This window comes from Gossypium arboreum, chromosome 11, assembly GCF_025698485.1.
Source record: "Gossypium arboreum isolate Shixiya-1 chromosome 11, ASM2569848v2, whole genome shotgun sequence".
NCBI lineage: Eukaryota > Viridiplantae > Streptophyta > Magnoliopsida > Malvales > Malvaceae > Gossypium > Gossypium arboreum.
The window spans coordinates 13,738,653-13,762,295 of NC_069080.1; the positions used below are offsets into that span (position 1 = coordinate 13,738,653).

A 23,643-nucleotide genomic window follows, 5' to 3' on the forward strand; every position below is an offset into this window, starting at 1 on the left:
CCGATTCCAATAAACAAGTAAAAGATAGGAATGCAGTGACACATTATCTGCCATAAACAGGGTCAATTTCATTTTGAAAACAAGCCCATCCTTGCCTAAAGAGTCTAACAGTAAAAAGAAAATGACTTAATTTCATGCAAGGACAAAAATGGTAGACACCGAAAGCGGCGGCAATATCAACGCGCTTCGTCAACAAGCACTAACCTCTTTTTAAGGAAGAGAATGGGTAACCCACCAATCGGAGAAGAGTTGAATGAGTGGTGATTTAGGGTAGACTGTTTGACTACGGTCATTGTTTTAGCATTTTCAGAAAGAAAATATTTTATTGGCGATATTTTTACTATATTGTGTGGATGAGTTGAATGAGAAAGTATTTCTTTAAATTTAAAACAAACACATAGTTATCCTTAATTATTTTAATAAATTTGAAAGCAATTCCACTACTTCAGCCTTTAAGATTAATTATTATTTTTTTCCATTGTGAAAGGGAAACAGTTTAGTTGTGGGAAGTTCCTTGGGTGTGAAAGAAAAAATGGGTAAGAAACCTATAGCTCGGAAGCGTCAAGGAAAGGGTACCACGGCCATGGTAAATAATCAAACTTCCTTTTACTTTGTTCCTTAAAAATAAATAAAAAACCTTCTGACTTCCTTCACTTTTTCTTAAATAAAATATGGATTTGATTTGAATAGAGGAAAAGGTTGTTTAGGGTTAGGGTTTGTGTTTGATGACAAAAGAACAAAGTGCCTTCTCTTCGTTTTATTATGGTGACAACGACTCCCGATGCTGTAGGGCCCTTTTTCTGGTGCAAGCTCTATGAGATTTTCCTGCCCAAAACATAAAATGTTATCTACTTTTCTTTCTTTTTTTTTTTAATCCATGGAGTAAGTTGCATGTTGAATTTTGTAAACAACAGTTGTATGTGATATGTGTTCAATTTTGCATATAATTTTTCCTAATATCTGAATTTGCCCTGTCCTTTACTTGCCACTATGTTCTGCAATGGAAACGAAATTTAGCGTTTGGAGAATAAATTCTTTTGCAAATGAAACCATACTACGATTCTATCTCATTTTAATTGTAAAGTTCTAATCTAAGCTTCAGCCTAAGGACCCTTCTGGAGGAGTGGAAAAGCAACCCGAAAGCTCCAAACCTTTGTCCCAAAATGCAAATTTGCAACCTAAGAAAAGAAATCCTCCGTTGAAGACTGTAGAATCACTGCCTAAAACGCAGACAAATCCTGCCGATTTGTCTTCACTTACAAAGGTCAAGAAACATGGTACTCTTTATGCGGTTAGGAGATCCGAACGCCTTCAAGCCACGATTTCTCCTTCTCAAGACAAGGAAATCGAACGTTTAATTGATGAGATAACTCTAAGTGAAGGTGAGAAAGATGAGGTGCCACTCGATCATGAGGATGGGGAACTACCAGAGCCAATCCAGACACAGATGACCATGGAAGAAAAATTTGACTATCTTTTTCAACAAATTGAAGAACTACAAAAGACTCTAGAAACCTTCAAGTTCCAGGTATCGAAGCTTCTTTTGCCTTTATGTCAATTTCATTATGCACATCATGATTTGGTTTTGTAAAGGTGAAATCCTGTTCTAATAAATTGTTTTATTGACATTAATTACAACAGGCTACAAGGGATTCTTCCCCAACTGGAAGCCCTACGGCAGCAGATGTCCGATATAGAAACTTGTATTTTGAATCACAAAAGAAGGTTACTTTTTCCACTGCTATATTAGCTTTTATTTTAAAGGTTTAAGTTATGGTTTTTCCCCCTAAATTGTATTTTGCTTGAATGCAGATCGAGGCACTGACAAATGAAAACCACCAGCTTGCTCTCAAGTTGGAACGAGCTCTCGGTAAACTTGAAGCAGTATGTCTCTGTAACACTATCTTAGCTTAAATCTGCTGCCAAAGAGCACTATTATCATCACATTATACAGTATATTTTTAAGTTTTTGTTTGATAATTTATCATACCGGGGGTGCTGATGACTCTTAGCTCTTCTACTAGATACGTACATGATGTTGTTATTACCTGGATCTCTTCTGGACGATGAAGTGAGACCTTTTCTAATTCCTTTCTATGTGAAATTTTTGAAAATTTCATCTTTTCATGATGGAATAAATGAGTGCATTCAGTTTAGATGCTTTGGTTGCAATCGCATGGCTAGTTCTTATGCTGTTATTCCTTTAGGCATGTTATGAAATACATGATGCTTCTGGAGGAAAATTTAAAAATCGAGTCTTTTTATATGAAGTTATAAGATGTTGTGTTTGGGTGCAGTACGATAATGGGGCGTGTGCAGCTTCTGAAGGACTGAAGAAAATGAAGGAGCTGATATTGTTGACGAATTTGGCAAGATCAACTGAAACAGCAGTGAATTTTTCTACACAGACCTTTCCTTCAATGGATGGAGGTGTTGAGGCAATAGCTAGTCCTAAAAGAAAGAAACCTCGTACTGGGAAATAGGCTTTGTTTTTAGATAGCTCTTTATCTTGGTTTTGGTTTGGAATTGACAAGTCGATGGTGTTATCGTTTCATCCCAACTTCCGACATTTGTGTTTGGTAATGCTAATTTGCTTTCACCACTTATCTTTAACTTTTATTAATTACAAAGGTGCTGGCGTTTTATCAGCAGCAAAAGTAGAAAACAGGACAAAGAACAAAGCAACAAGATGCATGAAACATTTTACTCGCTCACAAACGTACAGCAATGAATGAAAATTTGATTTTCATTACCATTATCATAGCAATACATGACTTTTATAGAGAATCTTTTCAAACAAACACAACTACTATCACTAATCAGCCTAGTAAGTTGTGAAACATTGTTTGTACACTGAAAAAAGTCATTCAGCTACTTAAACACATCAAGCTTCACTCAAACATAAACAAAGAACTTATTATTGCAGCAAGTATACGAGCTGCAGCATGCAGGGTTGGCCACTTTTCAACAAAAGTTATAGTCTCTAGTTGCACTGTTTTCCTTCTACATTTTAAAGTGTTGGAGAACTTTCTGCAAATAACTGTTAATAGTTGAGTGAAGTTACCACAATTTAGTTGCGATGGCATTTCATTTACGTGTGTAATAAGTCACATGATCTTCAGACTTATATACTTTCTTTATTCTTTATAATTATAATTTGTATTATCAAACAGGCTTTGTCTGCCAGTATGTGTTTATGTTAGTAATTTCATTTTCTTGCGTTGGAATATACCTTTTAATTATCAATATCATTCTTTTCCCCATCTTCTGCAATTCTGGTTATGTGTGCTTTCAGTTAAAGCCTCACCAACTATAAATTAAATTTCAACCAGAAACATACAAATTTCGTACGGAAACTAATGAAAAGTGATAGCAGAAAAGCCGATGACTGCTGTCTAGAAAGGACCGTGCTGGCTAAAAGTTCAAACTAATTTCAGCCCTTGATGTTGAAATGTGACTTTTGACTGTTGTGGAATTAGTCTTCTGAAACCTAAACAACGACGTATAGATTTAACACTGTTTTGTAGGTAAATTAGCTTCTAGTATGCAAATGTGGAAATAGAAGACTCTTTCCACGATTTCCCAATATATAATCGTTTTGATATTGTTATAAAAAATTGAGGCTCTAAGTTTGATTCTTACTCTATATAAGTTATGTACTATTTATCTCTAAATTTAGTTTAAGTCTAATCATGTGCTCTGTAAATTTAATTCTGGCTGCTTTGAATATATTTTGGAGTGCTCATAATGTTTGATTTTTATTATAGTTTATTTAGTTATTTTTTATTGTACCCTTATGTTAAATTACTTCTCATAAAGGACATAGTCGAGAACAACCATCACATCAAACTCATTTAATAATTTCAACTTTCAAGACTTATCAACCTTCAAGGTATTCGTATTTAACCCAATTTCTATGTTGAGCTTAAGATTGACCCTACGCGAAGATAATTATGAGACAATGGTCTACTCCAACCCTTCTTTTATCTATAAATGCCTTTTCCTCCCAAAGGAAAGAGGTAAGCAAAAGCCACGTACTAGAACTTTGCTTGAATGCCACTTCAACTTTTTCAAATCATTAATCCAATATGTTCTTTGTATCATTCATGATGTGTTGTATCATTCAAGATTCAATGCAATAGTAATGTTATAAAATTCTAAATATATTTTAGTACATCTTTGGGTTCCTATATTGTAGCTAAATTATCACTTTTGTACTTGTACTATTTTTTTTATCAGTTTAGCTTTTGTACTTTCATCTTGTATAGCCTGTTACCTCAATTCAATTTTTGTTAAAAATTGAAACCACCCAATGACACTCTCATATGTAAAATAAAAAAATAAAAAATACTTAAAAAACACAAAATATTAAAAATATTAAAAATATAAAAAAATCATAAAAATTAAAAAACCCCAAAATATTGAAACTTAGGAAATTATAAAACTAAAAAATCATATATTTTTCAAAAGTTATAAAAATATTTTTAAAATTACAAGTATGCAAAATTTAACAAAAAATCATAAAATTAAAAAAATGTTTTTTTAAAGAAAATTTTAAGAATTTAATGGTTTTATTTAATTTAGGATTCTTTTTACATTTTAATGAAAACTTTAATATATTAAAATAATTTTGATATTTTTAGTAAAAATAGCATAAAAATCTTACAATTTATAATAATATTTTTTAAAATCTAAATTTCAAACAAACAAACTTTTTAAAGTTTATGAAAAATTTTATATATATATATATATATATATATATTGAAGTTTTGCATAATTTTTGTTTATAATATTCAAAATAGATTATAATTTTTTTAACTGAGTTTTAAGATTTTCTGGGCTTTTTAAAAAAATTATGATTGCTTTTAAAAATTGAAGCAATTTTTCTTACTTTTCTTAACACATGGTATCGTGTCATTGGCTGATTTAATTTTTTTTAACAAATATTTAGATTGGATAAGGGGATTACAAAATTAAAGTACAAGACCAAACGGATAAAAAAATAGTATAATACTAAAGTGATAGTTTATCAATAGTATACTCACCAAAAGAAGTATTAAGTCATTAAATATATAATTTATATATATATATATATATATATATATATATTCACATGTATATTATATAAAAGAAGTAAAAACTTTGAGTTTTGGGATAGTTTTAAATTTTAAAAAATATATTTTTATATTTAAAGTGGATTCTTTTTTAAATAAAAAATTAAAGATGGTTTTTTTGTCATTAATAATAATAACAACAATAAGAATATTAAAACTTGTAAATAGTAAACAACTTTAAACATTGTGCATTAATTTAAAACAAAATCTAAATACGTTTAAAAATAATATAATTACATACGACAATTATATATATACAATAAAATAGAATTTTGGAATAATTTTAATAATGATTAATTCCAAAATCAAATTTAAAATATTTATCGACAGATTAACATAAATTTAATTTCGTAATTAAATTATTAATAAAAATTAAATAATTTCGTCAATTATAATAAATACATGGCAGAGTATACAAAGTAATAAATGTTGTGGTATAAGTCGAATATTAATTGAAGTGTGACATAAATTGATGTAGATAGAGAACCCACACATTGCCAGCTGTAAGTCAGAGGTTATTGATTGTTTTTAAAAGAGAAAGATGGTTAGTGGCGGTGGCTAATCTTGCGGCATAAATCAATACTGCTTTATAAAAATAAAAATAAATAAACATGTGAAACAAAGAGCATGCACGTTAACCATTAGGTATTTTTAATTAAGTATGATTTACGTGGGATTCCAAATACGAAGCTGGAGGATGGAATTAATCGATTCATCCTGCTACGCGTGAAACCCACTGTCCCTGGAAACCTTCAAGCAGTCACCCATCCCTACCTTCAAATAAACCCTATAAACACCTTATCTAAACTCTCTTTCCCTTTCTCTCGCTTTATGGTGTTTTGACCCATCCATCTCCTCGGGTTTTGTACCTACAAGCCGATTCCATTCACACTACTGGGAACTGGCTTCTAAACCTTATGTAAGCTTCTTTTTTTTTTTTCTTTTTATGACATGTTTCTTCTGTTTTGTTAAGTCAGATGATTTGCACCCAAAAGCTTTTTCTTTTGTGATTTTTGGTGTGGGTTGATGAATAGTGTGTTTTTTGCTGATCTGATTTTATGGGGTTTTGCTTAATTTCTCTTTTTTTTTTTTTGGGGGAGGGGGATCTTTGCGAGCTAAGCTAAGGGATTTCTTGGCATTTCTGTAGGTTGGCTGGTTAATCGATTTGTTTCTTTGGGATGGTTGTTGGGTGTTGAATTTTGAGATACAGAACTAATTCGATTGAAAAAGTTATGCAATACTTAATTATTAAATGTATTTCAATATATTTGGGATCTGATACTTAACTTCGAAGATAGAAAGAAAATCAATGTGGAGCTAAGCTATTGGTTTTCATTTTTAAACCCAACTTGGATACCTTTCTTTTTCTGGCTATGCAAATAGTTCTATAAAATGCTTCCTACTCCATATATGTAGGCTACTTTTAGATCACACACAACTTTACTGTTCTTCCTCTTAAAAAAATGGAGAGTCAGAGGGCACTGAATGAAATCTCAAACTGTTTCCATAAATGATGATGCATTTATTACTCTTTTGACTGTTGAGACTAATGAGCCCTTTCATGTTGATCTTTTGCATTTCAGATTAGTTATGGGAACTCTTGCAATTGACACCGAGGATTTGGATTCGGATATATACCTTGCTTTGGGACTCAAAAGATTAGGTAAAGGAGCTATTGGTACTCCACGGATTTTAACACTTCTTTCTTCACTCCTTGAGAAATCTGTCCAAAAGAATGAGATGCAAATAGAGACAGCGAGTGCTAAAGACAACATTGCAATCTTCCATGGCTTAAGAGTTCCCACCATAAGCATTCGACAATATATTGATCGAATCTTCAAGTATGCTCGGTGCAGTCCTTCGTGCTTTCTTGTTGCATACATTTACTTGGATAGGTTCAGTCAACAAACTGATATGCATTTGACTTCCCTTAATGTTCATCGACTCCTTATTACCAGTGTTATGGTGGCAGCAAAATTTATTGATGACACGTAAGTGTTAACCAATTTAACTACTCATTGATAATGAACTCTTTCTCGTTGTTTTACAAGCTAGGGTTTATTGTGTGGAAAATGCAAGCCTTTCCTGTAGGTGGTTGGGGTTTATGCATTTGTACGGAGACAAATATCTCCAATAGGATTGTATATAGAGGTTTATCTTAGATAGCCTTTGCGCAACAATTTACTGATAAACATGTATAAGTTCAGTTAGAAGAAAAGTACATTCCATTTTGCAGCACTTCATTTCATTGTCTTTTGCAGGTATTTCAACAATGCATATTATGCCCGAGTGGGAGGAATAAGCACAGCTGAATTGAACAGGTTGGAGATGAAATTTTTGCTTAGTCTAGATTTTAGACTTCAAGTGAGCATCAATACGTTTCGAAGATACTGTTTACAACTCCAAAAGGAAGGGAATCAAGTTGAACGGCCTATCCGAGCTTGTGGGATTAAAGAGAGTTGGCCCAGCAAAAGTGATACGCAGTGTGCTCCCACAATTGCAAGATGAAGTCAAATTCTGAGTCCTAGAGAATTTGGATTTATCAATTCTTGTGCCGAATGTAGTTTTAGTGATGATTCTTCAAGGAACACCAAGCTTATTTTTTTTGCATAAATTTTTATGCCATCAGTTGGCATGATTGTTTCCGTCTTTGAAGCTTTTGTTTATTTCTTCCCTGCACCTTGTGTTTTTACCTTTCTAACTTCCTTGTGCAGAAGGCATGTCGTATACTAAATGCTGACTTTGTGCTGCTCATCAAATTTATTGGTTGGAGTTTCCCCAATCCATATTTTTCCAAGTTTCGGTTATAGCTTGCATCTCTTCCTACCATCTTCCTTCCTTTTAATGTTAAATTGAGATAAAACTGAAACCATATGCATTTTTTTATTGCATTGCAGTTCAATTCTCATAGATGATAAGAACGAGCGACAAAGAATTCTTGTCAATGGAGGATTATACATAATGAAATTTGAAATGAATATAAAATACAGCGAGGTTATAATAGAAGAGGTTGGAAAATTCTAGAACCCAATCTTACACCACATGAATCTACAGATTCAGGGCCCCTTTGCAAATTCAGGCCATTCAGTAAGCTCCCGATAACCTAGCAGCATCTATTTAATCAAGGCTGTTATGATTTCCACCAATACATAGCTGTAAACTCTGTATGTCATCACATTTCTCCATCATCAATATGCAATAAGCTTCTGGTGTCTGTTTATGTCCACCGTTGTATACTCGAGCTGAGAAAATTTAAGACTTGATAGCAACATACATCCAACGGTATTATCTAGGTCTTTCCAGCGCAACCCAACCAAACTTCCCTTTTCGAAAATCAGACAGGACACGAAAGGCAGCTTGGTGGACATCCCCATTGAACAATCGAAGGGCTAACTTCTCAATAAGCCTGAAATGCAGAAGATAAACAACCAAACCAATTTGGGATTCAGGTAAAAGGAAATGTCCAGATGAGTTTTAACTCCATAAAAAGCTTCCGAAACTGCATCCTTTCTCAGTGTGCATAAGACTGGGTTTTTATTTGATTATCACGGCAATGATTGCCTATATATTTTTGTTGATTTGTTCTTCCTGATTGGACTTCTAGAATATTTTACAGACCGTCAGCCTATCTTTCTGAAGTTAAATTATAAAGTGGCAGATCAAGACATACATTTTACCGCACTGACCATCCACATCGACCTTGTAGCGGTTTTGAAGAGCTTTCATCCCTGGCAAGCACAAAAATAAAAACTGTTAGCAGCAGCTAGTTTCAGCCAAAAGTTTAAAGCTTTAACTCCAATCATAAATTGTTTTAGGAAAAAGAAAACCTTAAGGAAAAATGTAAAGAACAAGACTTGTGCGATTCCGAATTGCAAATCAACAGAAAATTTACTTTATTAAGCTCTTCAAATACCAAATCAGTATACCACATTGTTTGTAACGCATTATTTCTACCGCCTAGAATAAGCAATAGTTTTGGACAAGGTTAATTCTATCAGTTGGAATAAATAATTTAATTCTGCCAACTCTTCCTTAGCTCCTAATACAGGGTTTTAGGTCTACAAAGAAAATAACTAGAGGACTTTTATTTATGGAAACTACAGCTTTTTCTCAAAATCTTCATTATATATGGCATAAGAAACACAACCATCAGCTTATTCACAAAAACGCTTTTAGGGAGGGGGAAAAAATGCAAACGCATCCATTATATACCTCCTGAAAAAGAAACAAGTATCTTATCGGTCATGAAATGTCTATTAAATACCCTGTCCCGGTTTTGAATCTCGATTATCCTCTTAGCTTCTTCAGTTCAGCTTCCTACATCTATTCATAGTCCCCCAGTACCTACAGTGATTACATCATCTTGATCAAACAAAAATGGAAGCAAGATCACTTTTCTACAAGATTATTAGTTCCTTGTTTTCATCATCCATTTTAGTATAATCATGCCACAGGAGCTATTGTTAGCGGTCAGTTACTAACATAGAAGATGCCAATATTAACCAGCCTTTCAGTTTATTGCTTTCAAATATGTGATGTGATGCAAATTGAAATTGTGAAGCACAATTCAATTTGGCATAAAAGTCCAAGCTATGGAACTAAAGTGCTTTCTTGACAGAAAGGAAAAGGAAATGACACCAAATAATGTCATGCATGATCATAATTACATACCTACTGTTGGAAGTTTTGCTAACATCTGCACAAGAATGGCAGCAACATCAGCAACGTCATATGACCTCTCGCCAATGTCATCACAAATGGCAAGCTTTATTGCAGTTGCTTGATCATTAATTCGCATTGGGAGTATCCCAGGAGAATCCAGCAACTCGAGATCTTTCCCAAACCGAACCCATCTTTCAAAAGAAGTAAAAGTTACAAAGTTATGAGTAATTTGAAAGATGCTGTTTCATGTCAAGCTTAAAGGAAATTTCAAAATGTTGTTCTGTAAAAACAAAAGGGAAATGTTGTTCTATGCAGATGAAAGGATATAACAGATCACTTTAATTCTGAAATTCTTATAGTACATTTAACGGAAAAAGAAATCATTATAGCATACAATAAACAAAATTTCTAACCACAGAAAAATTGTAAAAGAAACCCAGTAATTGTCAACGACAACAAAACTCAGGACTTTTTAGGATTTAACAGTGCAAGATTAGAACTTTCAAAAATCTTTCAATGATCTGCTTCTTTAAACCCTTACCTTTCCTCTTCCTCATTAATTTCACATCTATATCACAGTTAAGAAACAAAAACCAAAAGAATACATACTTCAGTTCTCTTGTAACTCCAGGTCTGGGAGCAGCTGGGCACATTCTTCGTTTTAGCAAACGGTTGATCAAAGATGACTTCCCAACATTTGGGTACCCAACTATTCCAGCTCGAACCTGGAAAAAATTTTAAAAGCCACCAACATTTATATTAACATTTGATATGAAGCTTTAGAATATGGGTTCAATACTGATATATAGGTACATGACAGAGGTTATCTAAATAAGTCTACCATTTCTACACACCTAACTCATGCAACTCCAGTAGGAGTTAACCAGCTTATTGAACAAAATTCATCACAGTCAGTCCTTAGTCATAAAACTTGTCAACAGTCCAAACCAATGTTTGCATAATATAGTTCACGAAATAAACAGAAAAAACATGCAAAAAATAAAGTGACCAAAGAAGCTAAGACACGACTCAAGAAAGAAGATACAAGCATGCAACTAATGCAGTGAAACCCACCGGACGAGGAAGGAGACCTTTGCCTCTACGTTTAACATTTACTCCTGCTGCTAAAGACTTTGCCAATCGACTAAGCTTCATAGTCCCCTGAGTTTGCCAAATTCAGATAAGTAACTTACCAAAACAATTTTTAAAACCACAAAAGTAAAAGGGTCAAAATAGAAATATTTGATTCATATACCATTCCAAGTTGCCCATTTGAGAAGACAACCTTGGTTCCCTGCCTTGAGAAATGCATTGCCCAAGCATTCCTATCTGCAGTGGATATCATGTCTTCCCGGTTCAAAACCAAAATCCTCTTTCGATTACCAAGCCATAAATCCATCTGTGGGCATAGCAAACTCAGCACATACTAAGTTAACACAGGCAAGCAGGCAAAAGCAAGAGTGGTCATTCAGCTAAACATGTAATAAACAAATGGTGGAAAAGGCTAACCTGAGGATGTGTAGTAGATAAAGGAATTCTAGCATCTCGTACTTCTATAACCACATCTATTAACTTGAGTTGCTCTTTTAATTCTTTTTCTGTTTTTGCAATATGCCCAGGATACCACTGTGTACCATTTTCCAAAAGATAAATTCAATATCATTTTTAAGGCTCAGCAGAAATTTAACAAGAGAGTAAGCAGCAACGCATACCTGGACTGGACGCAGTGCCCTGGTCCAGTAGTAAAGATCAGCATCCATTTCAGCCCAATCAATTTCATCTTCAACTGCCTCAGTCACACTCCCGTTTTCACGCCATGTTGGTGTTTTTCCACCCACGATCTGCAACGCCTTGTCAGCGAGTAAGTCCGGGAATAAATGAAGGGAGAATTACAGAAACAAAACAATGACACCATGGATTATGTTATGGGTATAAAATAAGCTTGCCTGAATGGTGGGTGGAGGCGAGGAGAGAGAAGCTGTTGCTGAGAGAGCTCTCGTTTGAGGAAATTTGGGATTTGGGTATGGAGAGGTTCGGCAGTGAATTGAGTGAGTGTAGACATGCGGACGCGGCAGTAACCACCGTCCTGATAGCTGTAAAGTCATCTGCGTATCACAAACAGCTTCTCTCTAATTGGAGATCCCTCTAGGTAAGTCGGAATTTCAGGTCAGTTACTTAGCTCAGGTAATCTTAATGAACAAAGCGATGATTTGCGGGAGTTGGAGTGAATTTTAGTATCCTTTATTTAAGATAAGGTACTTTAAAACCATAGTACGTGTCCCAGTCCCATGGTGCTGGTTTCCTGTTTCGGGCTTTCAGCCAAAGCCCCATAACAAAGCCATTCCAATGTCAGTCATTTGTGACCACTTATACTAGTTGAAGCCTTTTAGGCCCCAACTCATTGGGTTAGCCATCGTTAATCCGTTGTGACAAAATTGGGGAAAAAAATTTGAGTAGCTACACAACTAGAATGGTCAGAGGCTACTTATCCATATCCGAAGGTTCAGTCTGAAATTTAAAAAGGTTTAAGTTAAAATATTAAGTCTAAAAATGGGATAGAGAAAAAAATAAGTTTATTTAAAATATAAATTGGGCTCAGGTTTAAACATTCAAAGTTCGAGCCCAACCAACCCAACTCATTTTAAGTTTATAATATTTTCTATTATATTAAGATGATTATACAAAAAATTCCAATAAATAAAAAATGTATAAGATTATTAAACATTAAAATAATATAATATAAATATTTTTTAAAAAATAAAAATAAAATGGATAGGTCTAAAATGGACTTGGGTTAGTATTTTACAAATATGAATAGATTTGGGCAAAATTTTAGGTCAAGCCAAGCTTGAACAAGCATAAAGTATATTAATATCATGCTTAGATCCAACCCAACCCATGAGCACCTCTAACTAGAACATTTAACCAATATAATTACATTGGCTGGTACGCACCGTTTAATAACAAACCAAAATGATTACTTTTTATTTCCACATCAGTGTAAATTTTAATCTATACCAATTTCACCAACTCATTTAACCTTTGGTTGCATCGATCAAGATAATGTGCACCGACCGAAGCATAAATAATATTAAAACAAATAAAATTATTATTATTTTAATCAACTTAAATATTTTTATTAATCAAGACTAGGATTTGAATTTTAATTAAGGTAAAGAGCAACTTTAAATTTTAAAGTAGAAATTTAATGAATAATAAAAAAAGAATTTATATAACACATAAACTAAAGAAAAAAAATCTGAATTCTTGACCAACATAATATTTTATGTATGTTTTAGTTAAACTTTTATTTTATATATTTAAAATGGAATGATCTTATTGTTGGATAAATTTATTGTTTAATGTGTGAGATATTTTTTGTTAATTAATTTTTATTTGTAAAGTTTATTGATGAGTATTTTAAATAATTAATTAATATATGTATATTTAAAATTATTAAATTTAATTATATTTAATATTTTAAAAAATAGATAAATCTATAATGATACATGAAAACAATCCAATACCAATTCCAACAATGTTAAATGAAGAGGATAACATTTTGGAGTTTCACACAGATTCCTGCCTATGATTTGAATTTCTTTTCAAGAGAGGATTTGAAAAGCTAGAAATTAGTACGCAACTTTCACTTTATTTTTTTCTGGTTTAGGTAAACTAAATCTACCGACTTTCAAAAGTGATGTAACTTATTACATTTTATCTTCATTAAAATATATAATTAATTTGATACTTCAACTATATTTAAAAATAATTAAAAATTTATTTTAAAAAATGTAAAATCGTTTACTAATGGGAGCCTGGATTCAGTAGTAGGAGTATGGTGTGTTTTGGAAGCGTTGTATAGATACTCACCTCAACTTGCAGCTTAGTACCTGACAGAGTGAAATTTTGTCTATGATTTCTTGAGTGGAATATAAGATACATAGGTGTTCCACTTGTGATCAGAAGGTTTAGGGTGTTTTTGGTAATGCTTTTGAAAAGTACTTTTAAAAAGTGTTGTGGAAAAATGCTTTTAAAAATTTTAGGTGTTTGGTATTGCTGTTAAAAGTACTTTTGGGAAATAAAATATCTATTTTAGACATGATATTATAAAGTAGTAAATATGTATTTAAATAATATTTAAATTAGTTAATATTATGATATTTTAGTAATAATATAAAATAACTTATTATAACTTATTGTTAAAAATAATATATAATATTAATTTTAAATATTTCTAAATAATTAATATTAATTATTTATTAAATTTAATTAGAATATATAAATTATATTAAAATATTAAAATATAATAATTAAATATTAAAATATAAACTAAAGCATAATGAAAAATTAGAAAAGAAGAGAAGAAAAGATAGGTTAAAACGGTAAAATACCAACCCAAATGAACTTTAGGCTTGGAAAAGCTAAAATAAATGGCTTTTTCACCTGTAAAAAAGACCTTAAATTAAGTTAAAAAAGTTGCCAAACTGATAGTTATTTTTCATTGCTTTTCAGATAAAAGCACTTTTTTAGGAAAATATTCATCTCAAAAGCAATGAAGAACAATGCCTACGCAAAATTACTGTGCTCCATTATTGCAAAAGATCTCAACCAGAATTCATAATTCGACAAGTAGATTACAGCTTATACAATCAGTCATTTTTAACATACAAAGTTACTAGTGTAGGCAATTTAATTAACCAAATATTGTCCCCGGTTCTTCTGGAAGGGGGAAAATGAAGCTGTAAAAGGAGGCAAGGTAAGTTGGAGCTCTATCTGCTCTCTAAACCTGAAGGTGGACTTGGATTAAAAGATTTAGTAAGCTTGTATGATGCAGCATATAAGGGCCATCTTGGCTAAGGAGGGCTGCTTTTGGGTGGCACCGTGTTTTTTTGAAGTATGAAAATAACAAAGTGGTAGTATTGATGGAGATTTTGAAGGTGAGGAATTTGCTTCAACTGTGATTCTTTCTCCTGATGCTCCAAGGCAGTCTGTTTCTAAGATTTGGAACGGGGCTAGAAAGCAGAAAATGAATGTCAGATGGGATAAACTTATATGTTTTGCCTCGCACATTTCCAAGCTTTCTGTTACTATTAGAAAAAAAAAACAAAAAAAAAACAAATTACACTTATCCCGAACAATGACAATTAAACTGTTTAACCAAGGGGCAAGACACTTGCCACGGCTCACAGCCCCCGACCAAGGCGCCTCCACATGGACAAGTTTCAACTTTCAACACTGTATAATGAAAAGAAAATTGAAGTAGGATATCAAACTTGAACATCCCAATGTTAATGGGATTTGACATCTACGAACTGGGCCTTCATTCAGGCTTTATCAATAGAAAAAGGAAAACCCAATTTCAACTGAGGCAGGTGCGATATATTTTATATATTCCATAGCCAACAATTTTCCTAACGCTATAACTAACCATGAGAATCTTGCAAACAGCAACGTAAATGAAAAGAAAAGAATATAATACATCACGGATGGAGTACCACAAAGACCCTTCACCATGCAGAAAAGGAGGAGTAGTTCTCGACGGGTGTAAAAGGTGAGATGTTAGAAAAACAGGGAAAAGAACCTTACCATGGTATTTCAAAAGGAGATGGACCCCTTTTTAAGATTCTCCCATCACAGCTTTCCTGCCATGCATTTTTCACTGCTCTAGAATCTTGTCGTTTTCTGTTTTCTACTTTAATATTATTTTTATGATCTAATGTCCCTAGCAATCAAAAACCAACCCTACACAACAGTCCCCAATTCTCTTTCTTCACATACCGAAGCGACAAAAAACCATTTCCAGGTATTTGTCTCGGAAAACAATGAAAAAACAAAGGGATTTCAACGTCTGATCCTCCATTCCATAGCAGCTCCTTCTCCACAACCTTCACGAGCTCCACCTCTGTTTCACAAAATATACTATCTAGCTCACATCTACTTGCCACGTGACCCGTACAGTCTAGTGTCACAAAAGACCTCATAAAAGAAAACCCTTGGAACTAGTAGTAGCCTAGTAGCAATTTGCTACACTACCATAGTATAAACAAATATTGTTTGAATTGTTTGTGTCGCTAACATCCAATTAGATCATCAGCTTAATTTTGGGGGGAATCTTGGGCTAGTTTTGGGTTAGTCAAAGTACAACATGTTCACATGATTTTCTGGTAACTCTTTGTTAAGTCTTAACAAAGGGTTCAGTAATTGATTGCGTTTTATGGTGTGATAATGAAGCAATTCGGAAAATGGGGGCATATGGGTGCTATTGTTGAAAAATAACAGATGCGCAGGCGGGTCTATCATCACGCCGCCCCTGCATGGATGCCAAGTGCTTCCATGTGGTGTACTTGGAAGGCTTAAGCTAAGGATCCGATGCATGTTAATCAGCGGAGATCAATTTCATCCATGTGCTTAGTACGTGGAATTTTTCGTAGCTTACGATGAGAAATTAAACTCTAGTTGAACCAAACAGGATATTGAGGAATAGAAAGTCGTTAGTAGTTAGTTAGTTCAGCAACTGTAGTTAGTTAAACAGTTACTATTTTATATTATAAATTCTAGAGCTTAGTCTCATGCAAGATAAGAGTATTGGATTAGTTTTCAACTTCTTGTTTCTTCATTCTGTCTATTGCTTATTTCATCACAGGAAAAACGGAATACAATAGTGCAACCTCAAATGGAAAAAAGTTCACCATCGTACACATTCTTCTTATTAAGGTGCATAAATGTAATAAAACAGAAAAGTTGCATGTAACATTATAATTTTGTATATAATATTTTGTTGCTAGCATAATACTTTTGAAATTCAGTGATAAACAAAACTTTTTTAGTGGTGGTTGTTTTACATTTTGTTCTATATCTCAAGGATCTTGTGAAATCTCGTGACTCCAACAAGTAGTGCATTTTAAATTCCCATTTAAGTAGCTTTTACAGAAGTTGGGGGTTTTCCACCTCTTTTTTTTCCCATGGACAAAGAATTAGAAACAAACAAAAACCAAAACAATCGATTTCCCACACCCAAAATGATTTCCAACATCTAAATGACATGCTACCCCATCTATGTTTTTTATAATCTTCATCAGGATCAGACTGGTCACTTTCTCCACTTTTTAGACTTGGATTTTCTTTCCTTAATTCAATCAGTAAACTTCTAAAAACAAAAAGTTCCATTAATAGTTGATAACCTGAAGTGGGTTTAGGGAACAGATTCATAAAATTTATATGCTCTGCTTGATTGATTCATCAAGAATGAGTTGGTAGGGTAGGGTTCGTATTATGGATCCGACAGTCAAAAGGAGTGGCATGTATATATAGCTTTGCTCTTTGAAAGAAGACATACATACACGTAATTTTGTTTAATTTTGTCGTTATTGTATAGAAGAAACTTAACCCTAGGAGACAAAATCTTATCATAATCTATACCAGTACATAAATATAACATGCCTGAGACTGAGACTGGGACTGAGATATGTGGAGGAGAGACATGGCGGAATGGGCAGTACTGTTGCCAATCGGTGCTTCCTAGTGTATGTTTTATTAGTGTTTCCTTAGTTATCTACTAGTTATAAATATGGATATGTATACTAAATTTTATATAATGATATTTAACTTTAGAGCAATAATGAGAAAAGTAGGGGGAAAAACAAAGAGTTATTATGAAGCAGTGCATGCATTACCTAGTCACTTTGATTTCGACTTTTTTGTTTGTATTTAATTGACAACACAGCAGTTCAGTGAGGGCGGTTGTATAGTAATCGTACGTACTTTTATGGGCATTATCTGTCCGGAGAAGGACTCTTAAAATATCTCTCTCATCTTAACATGAAAAATAACCACTGAGACAGAGAGAGTGATTGGGTTTGGCTTTATTGCTAAGCTAGGTGATCAGTGAGTCAGTACTCCAGTACTGATACCCCCCACACCTTCCATATCTGAACTTATATGTACCTACTGGTATCAGATTTCATTTATAAGGGCAGGGCAGCTGTACGTATAATGCATACAATTTTCCTAAGGAGGTTGAATTTAGATATTGCTGCTTGGCCGGTTCCGGTATCATCAACTATGGCTGATCACGACTACACGACGCAATTAATTTATTTATATTGTAGTAATTAATTAAATTGTTTTTATATTTGGTTAATTTTTCTTTGAATCCTTACATGATGGAACAAGAGTCATGAGATTGATTCTTATAATAATAAAGACTGACTGATCTAATCCGCCACTGTATGTTGATTTTTGCTCTGGTATAGGGACATTAAAAACCAAGATTCAAGTGATTTAGAGACCTGAGAACTACCAAGACAATTCAAACCTACAGGGACATTATGCATGACTTACCCGATGGCACCAAGTGGAGCTTGACACAGTCCTATCCTGACTTGAGAGTGTACGGTATACATATTTTAGAAAGCTTGTTAGTTACACAATAATTGCCAAATTCCATAACTAAAGGTATATCACCTCATTAAGCGGTAGCTAGCTTGAAGTATTTCCCAAGCATTCGGTGTATACGCTTTGGCTTGAATATGAAAACGAAGTTGGTGGCAATAATTATATTATTAAAGCTAGTCTAGACGAAGAAACGAGATACTAGAAAGGTTGGAGGAGCTAAGTAATGATTGGGTGGCCAAGGATTCTAAACATAAGGTCTTAATAAAAATTGGGCGTGGGGACTTTAATTGCCTCCTATGGAAAATTTGTATCACTTCAACCTTACACAATTCACTTTCCCATTCACTAATCAAATTAGAAACTCTTAGATGACGTGGTCTGCATCAAATGAATAGGATGGGTCACACTCACCAACAGTGAATAATACAATATTAAATTTGGGCTTAGCTTGCATGACAGGCTATACATCGACAATTAAACTCTAGATTCCCTTACCCTTTTTGCTTTTTTTAATTTCATGATGTTGGAGAACTTAATCAAATTGGGGGCCCGGGTGGAAGATAGATGGAGAACCAAAATACCAAAATAGTTGTTAATTAAGCTTATTTTATCTTTATGTGGAAACAAAAGGGTCAAGGAATCTGCTTTACCAAAAGAAGAAAACAAATTAACTTCCCTTAAACTAATTAAGTGCAGATGGACTCGAGTAATAATAAAATGAAATGGTAAATAATGGTAATGTGGTAAGATTTTAGGTTTGAGTCTTAAGAATGAAGAAAGTAAAAAAATATTAAAAGAAGTGTTTTTTTCATTTAAACAATTCGATTAGACTCAATTTTAAATTTAGTCCAGAGTGAAAAAGTTAAAAAAAAATAAAAATAAAATAAAATGGGATGGTATGGTATGGTATGCCTAGTTAGTTACTAGCTACTCTGAAGCTGTTTTCAACCATAATGTTAGTTGGGAGCAAAGTTAAAAAGACTTAAAAACCACGTGCTAAGTGCTAACTTTGGAGTTTCCCTAGGGTATCATATAATACCCAAACTTATTTTTTTACCACAGTGCTATGTGCATGGCTTCTGCACATTTTTACTTTTTATTTGTAAATTTATAGTGGGTAATTAATAATTAATTAGGGGTGTGGGCACTTTTCTCGACTTATAAATTAACCTGATCAATAATTGAAAGAATCAGTAGACAAAAGAAAGATCGAGTAAGGGTTTATATTTGCTATAAAGAACTGATATTTTTTGGAAAAATGAATCTATGTTAAAATTGTAGATTTGGACTAAAACAGTGATATTTTTTTTCAGAATATAAAAGAAAAGAAATGTAGTTAGGAGAATGGAGGCGGTACCCGGAAATAGCCAAACAAGCCAGCATGGTTGCATGATATTTATCTATACAAGAAATGTATATTTATTTTGTTTGATGAGTTTCGAGTAAATTTAAAAGTAGAAATTATTTTAATATTATCTCCTTAAAATTAAGATTTTATTTAAAAGATACTTAATTCAAATTCAGGTGTTGTCCCATTCTAAGGGATCAAGATTTTGAGAGAATAGAGTGTTAACGCAATTTACATTTATTTGAAGTGTGGAAAATTGTAAAGGAAAAGGATGGTTGGTTGTGTGAAACTAGTAACATGAAGAAGTTTCCTATTTAAATATAAGAAATTTGGAGAGTAATGCTTACAAAACAGTCACTCACTTCTCTTGTAGGTAAATAATATCCATTTTTCTCTTTTATGCAGGAGATTATCAACTTTGAATTTCTTCTGGTAGAGAAAGGTAACCAATGTTTTTGTGGAACCAGTTATTATTATCAGCTGAAAAGGCCTTGGCTAAGCATTTAAACTATATTTTTATCAATTATACCAATCATTTAAACTTGGGATTAATTTCTTAAAGAAAGAAAAATATCCCTTGTTAATTAATTTTAATCACAGTTAACAGTCGAAAGGTTTTGGTTGAGTTGAGACTTGAGAGAGGTCCCCCTCCCTAATTATAACTATACGCATATACAGATTAGAGGTCCCAGGAGCAGTACATGTTGCAGTAAAGTAAAGTAATCAATTCCCAGGAACAGCGCTATGAGAGGGGTTATTCAGGGTATATTTGAACAGTAAGATTAATAAACCGATGAAAATAAAGTAATTAAATCATGGAGATTTAACTGAGGGAGAGAAAGAGAGAGAGAAGTACATGTTGCAGTCCTCCAAACTTACCTACCAAAAGTGAAGCAAATGAAATCCAGAGGAACATGCTATGAATGAAATCATTGAGGAGAAAAGTTGGTTTCTTTTTCTACAACTTTTTTATAGTTGATATTAAGAAGGGGTTATTTATATATATTTGGTTTGACAGTGTTGGATATCCATCCAAGTATTAAGAGGATTTGGTTCTCTTTCCATGTCTATTCTTCTGTTTGCAGCAGCCACAGCTACAACGTTTACAGAAGGGAAATTCAATTTAATACACGACTAGTACTGTGCCCCCACCCCAGTCTACTCTTTGAATCCCCTCTTTCCTGGCTGCTTGTATCATACAAGCTGTCACTCATGGTAGTTGAGCTCTTTGCACCTTCTCTACTTACCTCAATGCTAAGATATTTCTTGATTGGTTGATCCACCTTTTACTACTGTATGTTGAACGCTGGGTGTGGTCCTTTGCCTCACAAACCAATGACCATGGCATGAATCCCCTGTTGCTTAGATCTCTCTTTTCATAATTCTCAGCTATGCTGCCAAGAATTTTAGGTTTAATGCACATTTTCAGTTGAAAACATGATGACACTAATACTTGACAATCAATTAGTTGCGCCTGACATTCTTTTCTTTGTAAGGGAACAATTTAAAAAGAAATTCATAGATTTTAGCATAGCGTCCACCAGACGAAAACACAATTATAATTTACTTAATTTTCCTAATTATATAGTAGGGTTATCTTTTTTTCAAAATATCAGGCTTATCTTACTACTAATTAATCTAACATTAACTAATTCACAACGGAGACATTATTATTCCACTACTTGCCACCCTTTTCTTTTAACTCCCAAGTGGGGACAGTTAAAATAAAACTTGAAGGGTCGGTTGGTTACAACTTACAAGGGGTTAAAAGAGTGAAAAAAAAAGTAGTTTAACGGCCGTTGGCAAGCGGACTAACGGCTGATTCCTTGCAGGGACTCGGAGGAAGGCTGGTTTTCCCGGAGGCAACTAGGCGTTCCACAAAACACTCAATTCTCTGTCCGTTAGTCCCCGTCAGTAACCGCTTCCCGCCAAAGGGTAACGACTCTACTCCTCTTTCCTCCAGTACCTCCTCCATTCTCGGCCCCACCATCCTTTCACTCTCCAGTCCGTTTGCTTGCACATTGCTTGCACATCACAAGCCACCCAATGTCGATCAGTAAGAACTTATAATAACATCCAAAATATAAAATAAAAAGGTTTAAATAGGTTCGGCTTTTGAGAAGAAAAAAAAAACCTTCAATGCAGTCAAACTTATTTAATCACGGATTGAAAACTTTCTTAAGAAGGAAAAGAAAAAAGAGAGCTTAATATGCATACCTGAATCTAACGTAGTTTGCACGGTTCCAACAGAAAGCGTTCCCCAACATCTGGTCAACGGTCTCCGAGACACCTTCAAGCACAATGTCAACGACTGAAGAAGTCGAGCATTCGCCATTATTACTAACCTTTGACTTTCCACACAATGATGGACCGTTGCCTAACGACAAAACTAGCAGATCCTCCACGCCATTAACTAATGGGAAATCTCTCTTGTTATGGAGCACGTGCGTGATTGCAGCGGCAGTAGGATTGTTCATGACCAAACCGCCGTCCACGGCGGAGCACGAGGTCTTTCCGTCGACGGATGCCAAGGGGAAAGGTTTGAAGAGGCTTGGAGTGGCTGACGTGGCGCGACACACTTTTCAAAGGTCGAAGTTGTAGCTTGATGATTCGGAAGCATCGGCCCGAGAGAAAACAAAAGGGGCGCAACTCTTGAGGTCAAAGCAAGGAATCAGGAGATGCTTACACATGTCCTTTAGTGTCAAAACCGTTCCGTCTTCTCTCTTAAACATTTCCTTCAGCACCTTATCCATGCTCTTACCGGAGAATCTTTTCCGACGGTGAAGAACTCTGGCAAGTCTATTCACTTTGAAGAGCTTGGAGTTATTCTGAGTGATGAACTTGACAGCTTCTCTAGCAGAGAAAATTGGATGCCCAGTTCCATCGTCGGCAGAGAGCGTGGCAGCAATAAGAGCACCGACACCAGTGCCGGCTATCATGTCAAAGAAATCGGCAATTTGAGCATGATGATCACCCGTTTTGAAGAGGATCTGGTCTTCAAGGTGTATAAGAGCGGCACCAGAGACAATGCCGGAAGTTCCACCACCGTCAATGCTGAGGATCCGGACCTTCTTAGTGGTGGATTCACAGTGCGATAGCCATTTCTGCTCCAGCTTGGTGAAGATCTCCAAAGTTACCTTACTCAGCTCCATTTTAGACACTTCCTCTCTTCGTAGGAAACGTCAACGAAGAAATAAGATTTTGGGATGGGGGCCGGGCTCGCTGGCTTCTTGAAAGTCTGTGAAAAAAGCAAAAGAGAGTTTGGCTCTATTTACGCTAAATTGCTGATAAGCATTAATGGCGGCGAGAAGCAAAACTGTAGTATTTGCAAAGCTGTTTCTTGCTATCACTCTGGCTTGGAATTAATATGTCTGTAGACTGAGGAATAAAAGTTGAGAGAGTGAGGTTTTCTGTGTGGGCTCCTGGAAGAGAGAGAGAGAGTTAAAAAGGGAAATGACTGAATGAGCGGGCAAGTGAGGAGATGAACAGGAGGAGGATGGTTCGGCCTTTGATTTGATAATTGCCGTAGTGGGCGTAGTGTTTATATATACGCAGCGTTCTTTCTTCCTCACTTCTTCTTTTGTTTTTTCCTTCATTTTTTTTTATTGTTTTACTGTAAGTCTTATGTGTTTGGAGTTTGTACTATTCTTGCACGTGTTCTTATTGGATTATGTGAAGCGCCAACTTCGGCTTTTTACTCGGCTCGACTTCCGGTTTCCGTTCCTTAATATCTGTATTAGACAGAGCCTACCTATGTATGCAGAACTTACAGACTAATTTTGGAAAAGGAAAAAAAATTATAGTTACCAGGCAGCATTTCTGCTTCTAAAAAAATCGACACGAAAATCAAAGATAACAGAATAGAATTCCACAAGTATAATTCGGTTTAATATTTATTGCTTCCCCTTTGGCAAATGGAGTCGAGGTTTGAGGGGCATTGGTTTTGTTTTTCATACTTCATTTTGATGTAAGTTAAATAGTAGATTGTATATTTAATTGAGCAGACAATGCATAGATTACTTTGAAATTGAAAATTATAATTATTGAGGACATTTAAGGATAATAAATTTGGCCATCAACATTGGGATATGTATATCAAACTCCATTCAATTGTTGTTTGTT

General features: G+C 34.2%; 4 protein-coding genes across 6 annotated transcripts; 2 read left to right on the forward strand and 2 right to left on the reverse strand.

Annotated features, from left to right (window-relative positions):
- Positions 1-235: 235 nt before the first annotated feature.
- LOC108472713 (uncharacterized) lies at positions 236-2,630 on the forward strand. 2 transcript variants are annotated; one of them, XM_017774265.2, is made up of 5 exons: positions 236-586; positions 1,097-1,528; positions 1,642-1,725; positions 1,813-1,884; positions 2,298-2,630. In XM_017774265.2, exons 1-5 carry the CDS (start codon positions 533-535, stop codon positions 2,481-2,483), a joined length of 828 nt encoding a protein of 275 aa, XP_017629754.1. In that variant the 5' UTR covers positions 236-532; the 3' UTR covers positions 2,484-2,630. The 2 variants fall into 2 exon arrangements, with proteins under 2 accessions (XP_017629754.1, XP_017629755.1); XM_017774266.2 differs by having other exon boundaries at positions 239-586; positions 1,103-1,528.
- A 3,388-nt stretch (positions 2,631-6,018) lies between these two features.
- On the forward strand, positions 6,019-7,911 carry LOC108473701 (cyclin-P3-1-like). Its single transcript, XM_017775408.2, has 3 exons — positions 6,019-6,033; positions 6,698-7,105; positions 7,376-7,911. Exons 2-3 carry the CDS (start codon positions 6,705-6,707, stop codon positions 7,620-7,622), a joined length of 648 nt encoding a protein of 215 aa, XP_017630897.1. The 5' UTR covers positions 6,019-6,033; positions 6,698-6,704; the 3' UTR covers positions 7,623-7,911.
- A 138-nt stretch (positions 7,912-8,049) lies between these two features.
- Positions 8,050-12,036, reverse strand: LOC108473699 (DAR GTPase 3, chloroplastic). 2 transcript variants are annotated; one of them, XM_017775407.2, is made up of 9 exons: positions 11,723-12,035; positions 11,489-11,617; positions 11,286-11,402; positions 11,032-11,175; positions 10,851-10,937; positions 10,386-10,501; positions 9,786-9,967; positions 8,785-8,842; positions 8,050-8,520 (listed from the first exon to the last, which is right to left on the reverse strand). In XM_017775407.2, exons 1-9 carry the CDS (start codon positions 11,879-11,881, stop codon positions 8,400-8,402), a joined length of 1,113 nt encoding a protein of 370 aa, XP_017630896.1. In that variant the 5' UTR covers positions 11,882-12,035; the 3' UTR covers positions 8,050-8,399. The 2 variants fall into 2 exon arrangements, with proteins under 2 accessions (XP_017630896.1, XP_052877809.1); XM_053021849.1 differs by lacking the exons at positions 8,050-8,520; positions 8,785-8,842 and adding an exon at positions 9,379-9,458 and having other exon boundaries at positions 11,723-12,036.
- An 8,988-nt stretch (positions 12,037-21,024) lies between these two features.
- Positions 21,025-23,258, reverse strand: LOC108472690 (probable inactive patatin-like protein 9). Its single transcript, XM_017774241.2, is given in 2 exon segments — positions 21,025-21,545; positions 21,739-23,258. Coding segments are annotated over 2 exon segments (1,170 nt in total). The 5' UTR covers positions 22,674-23,258; the 3' UTR covers positions 21,025-21,310.
- Positions 23,259-23,643: the final 385 nt, after the last annotated feature.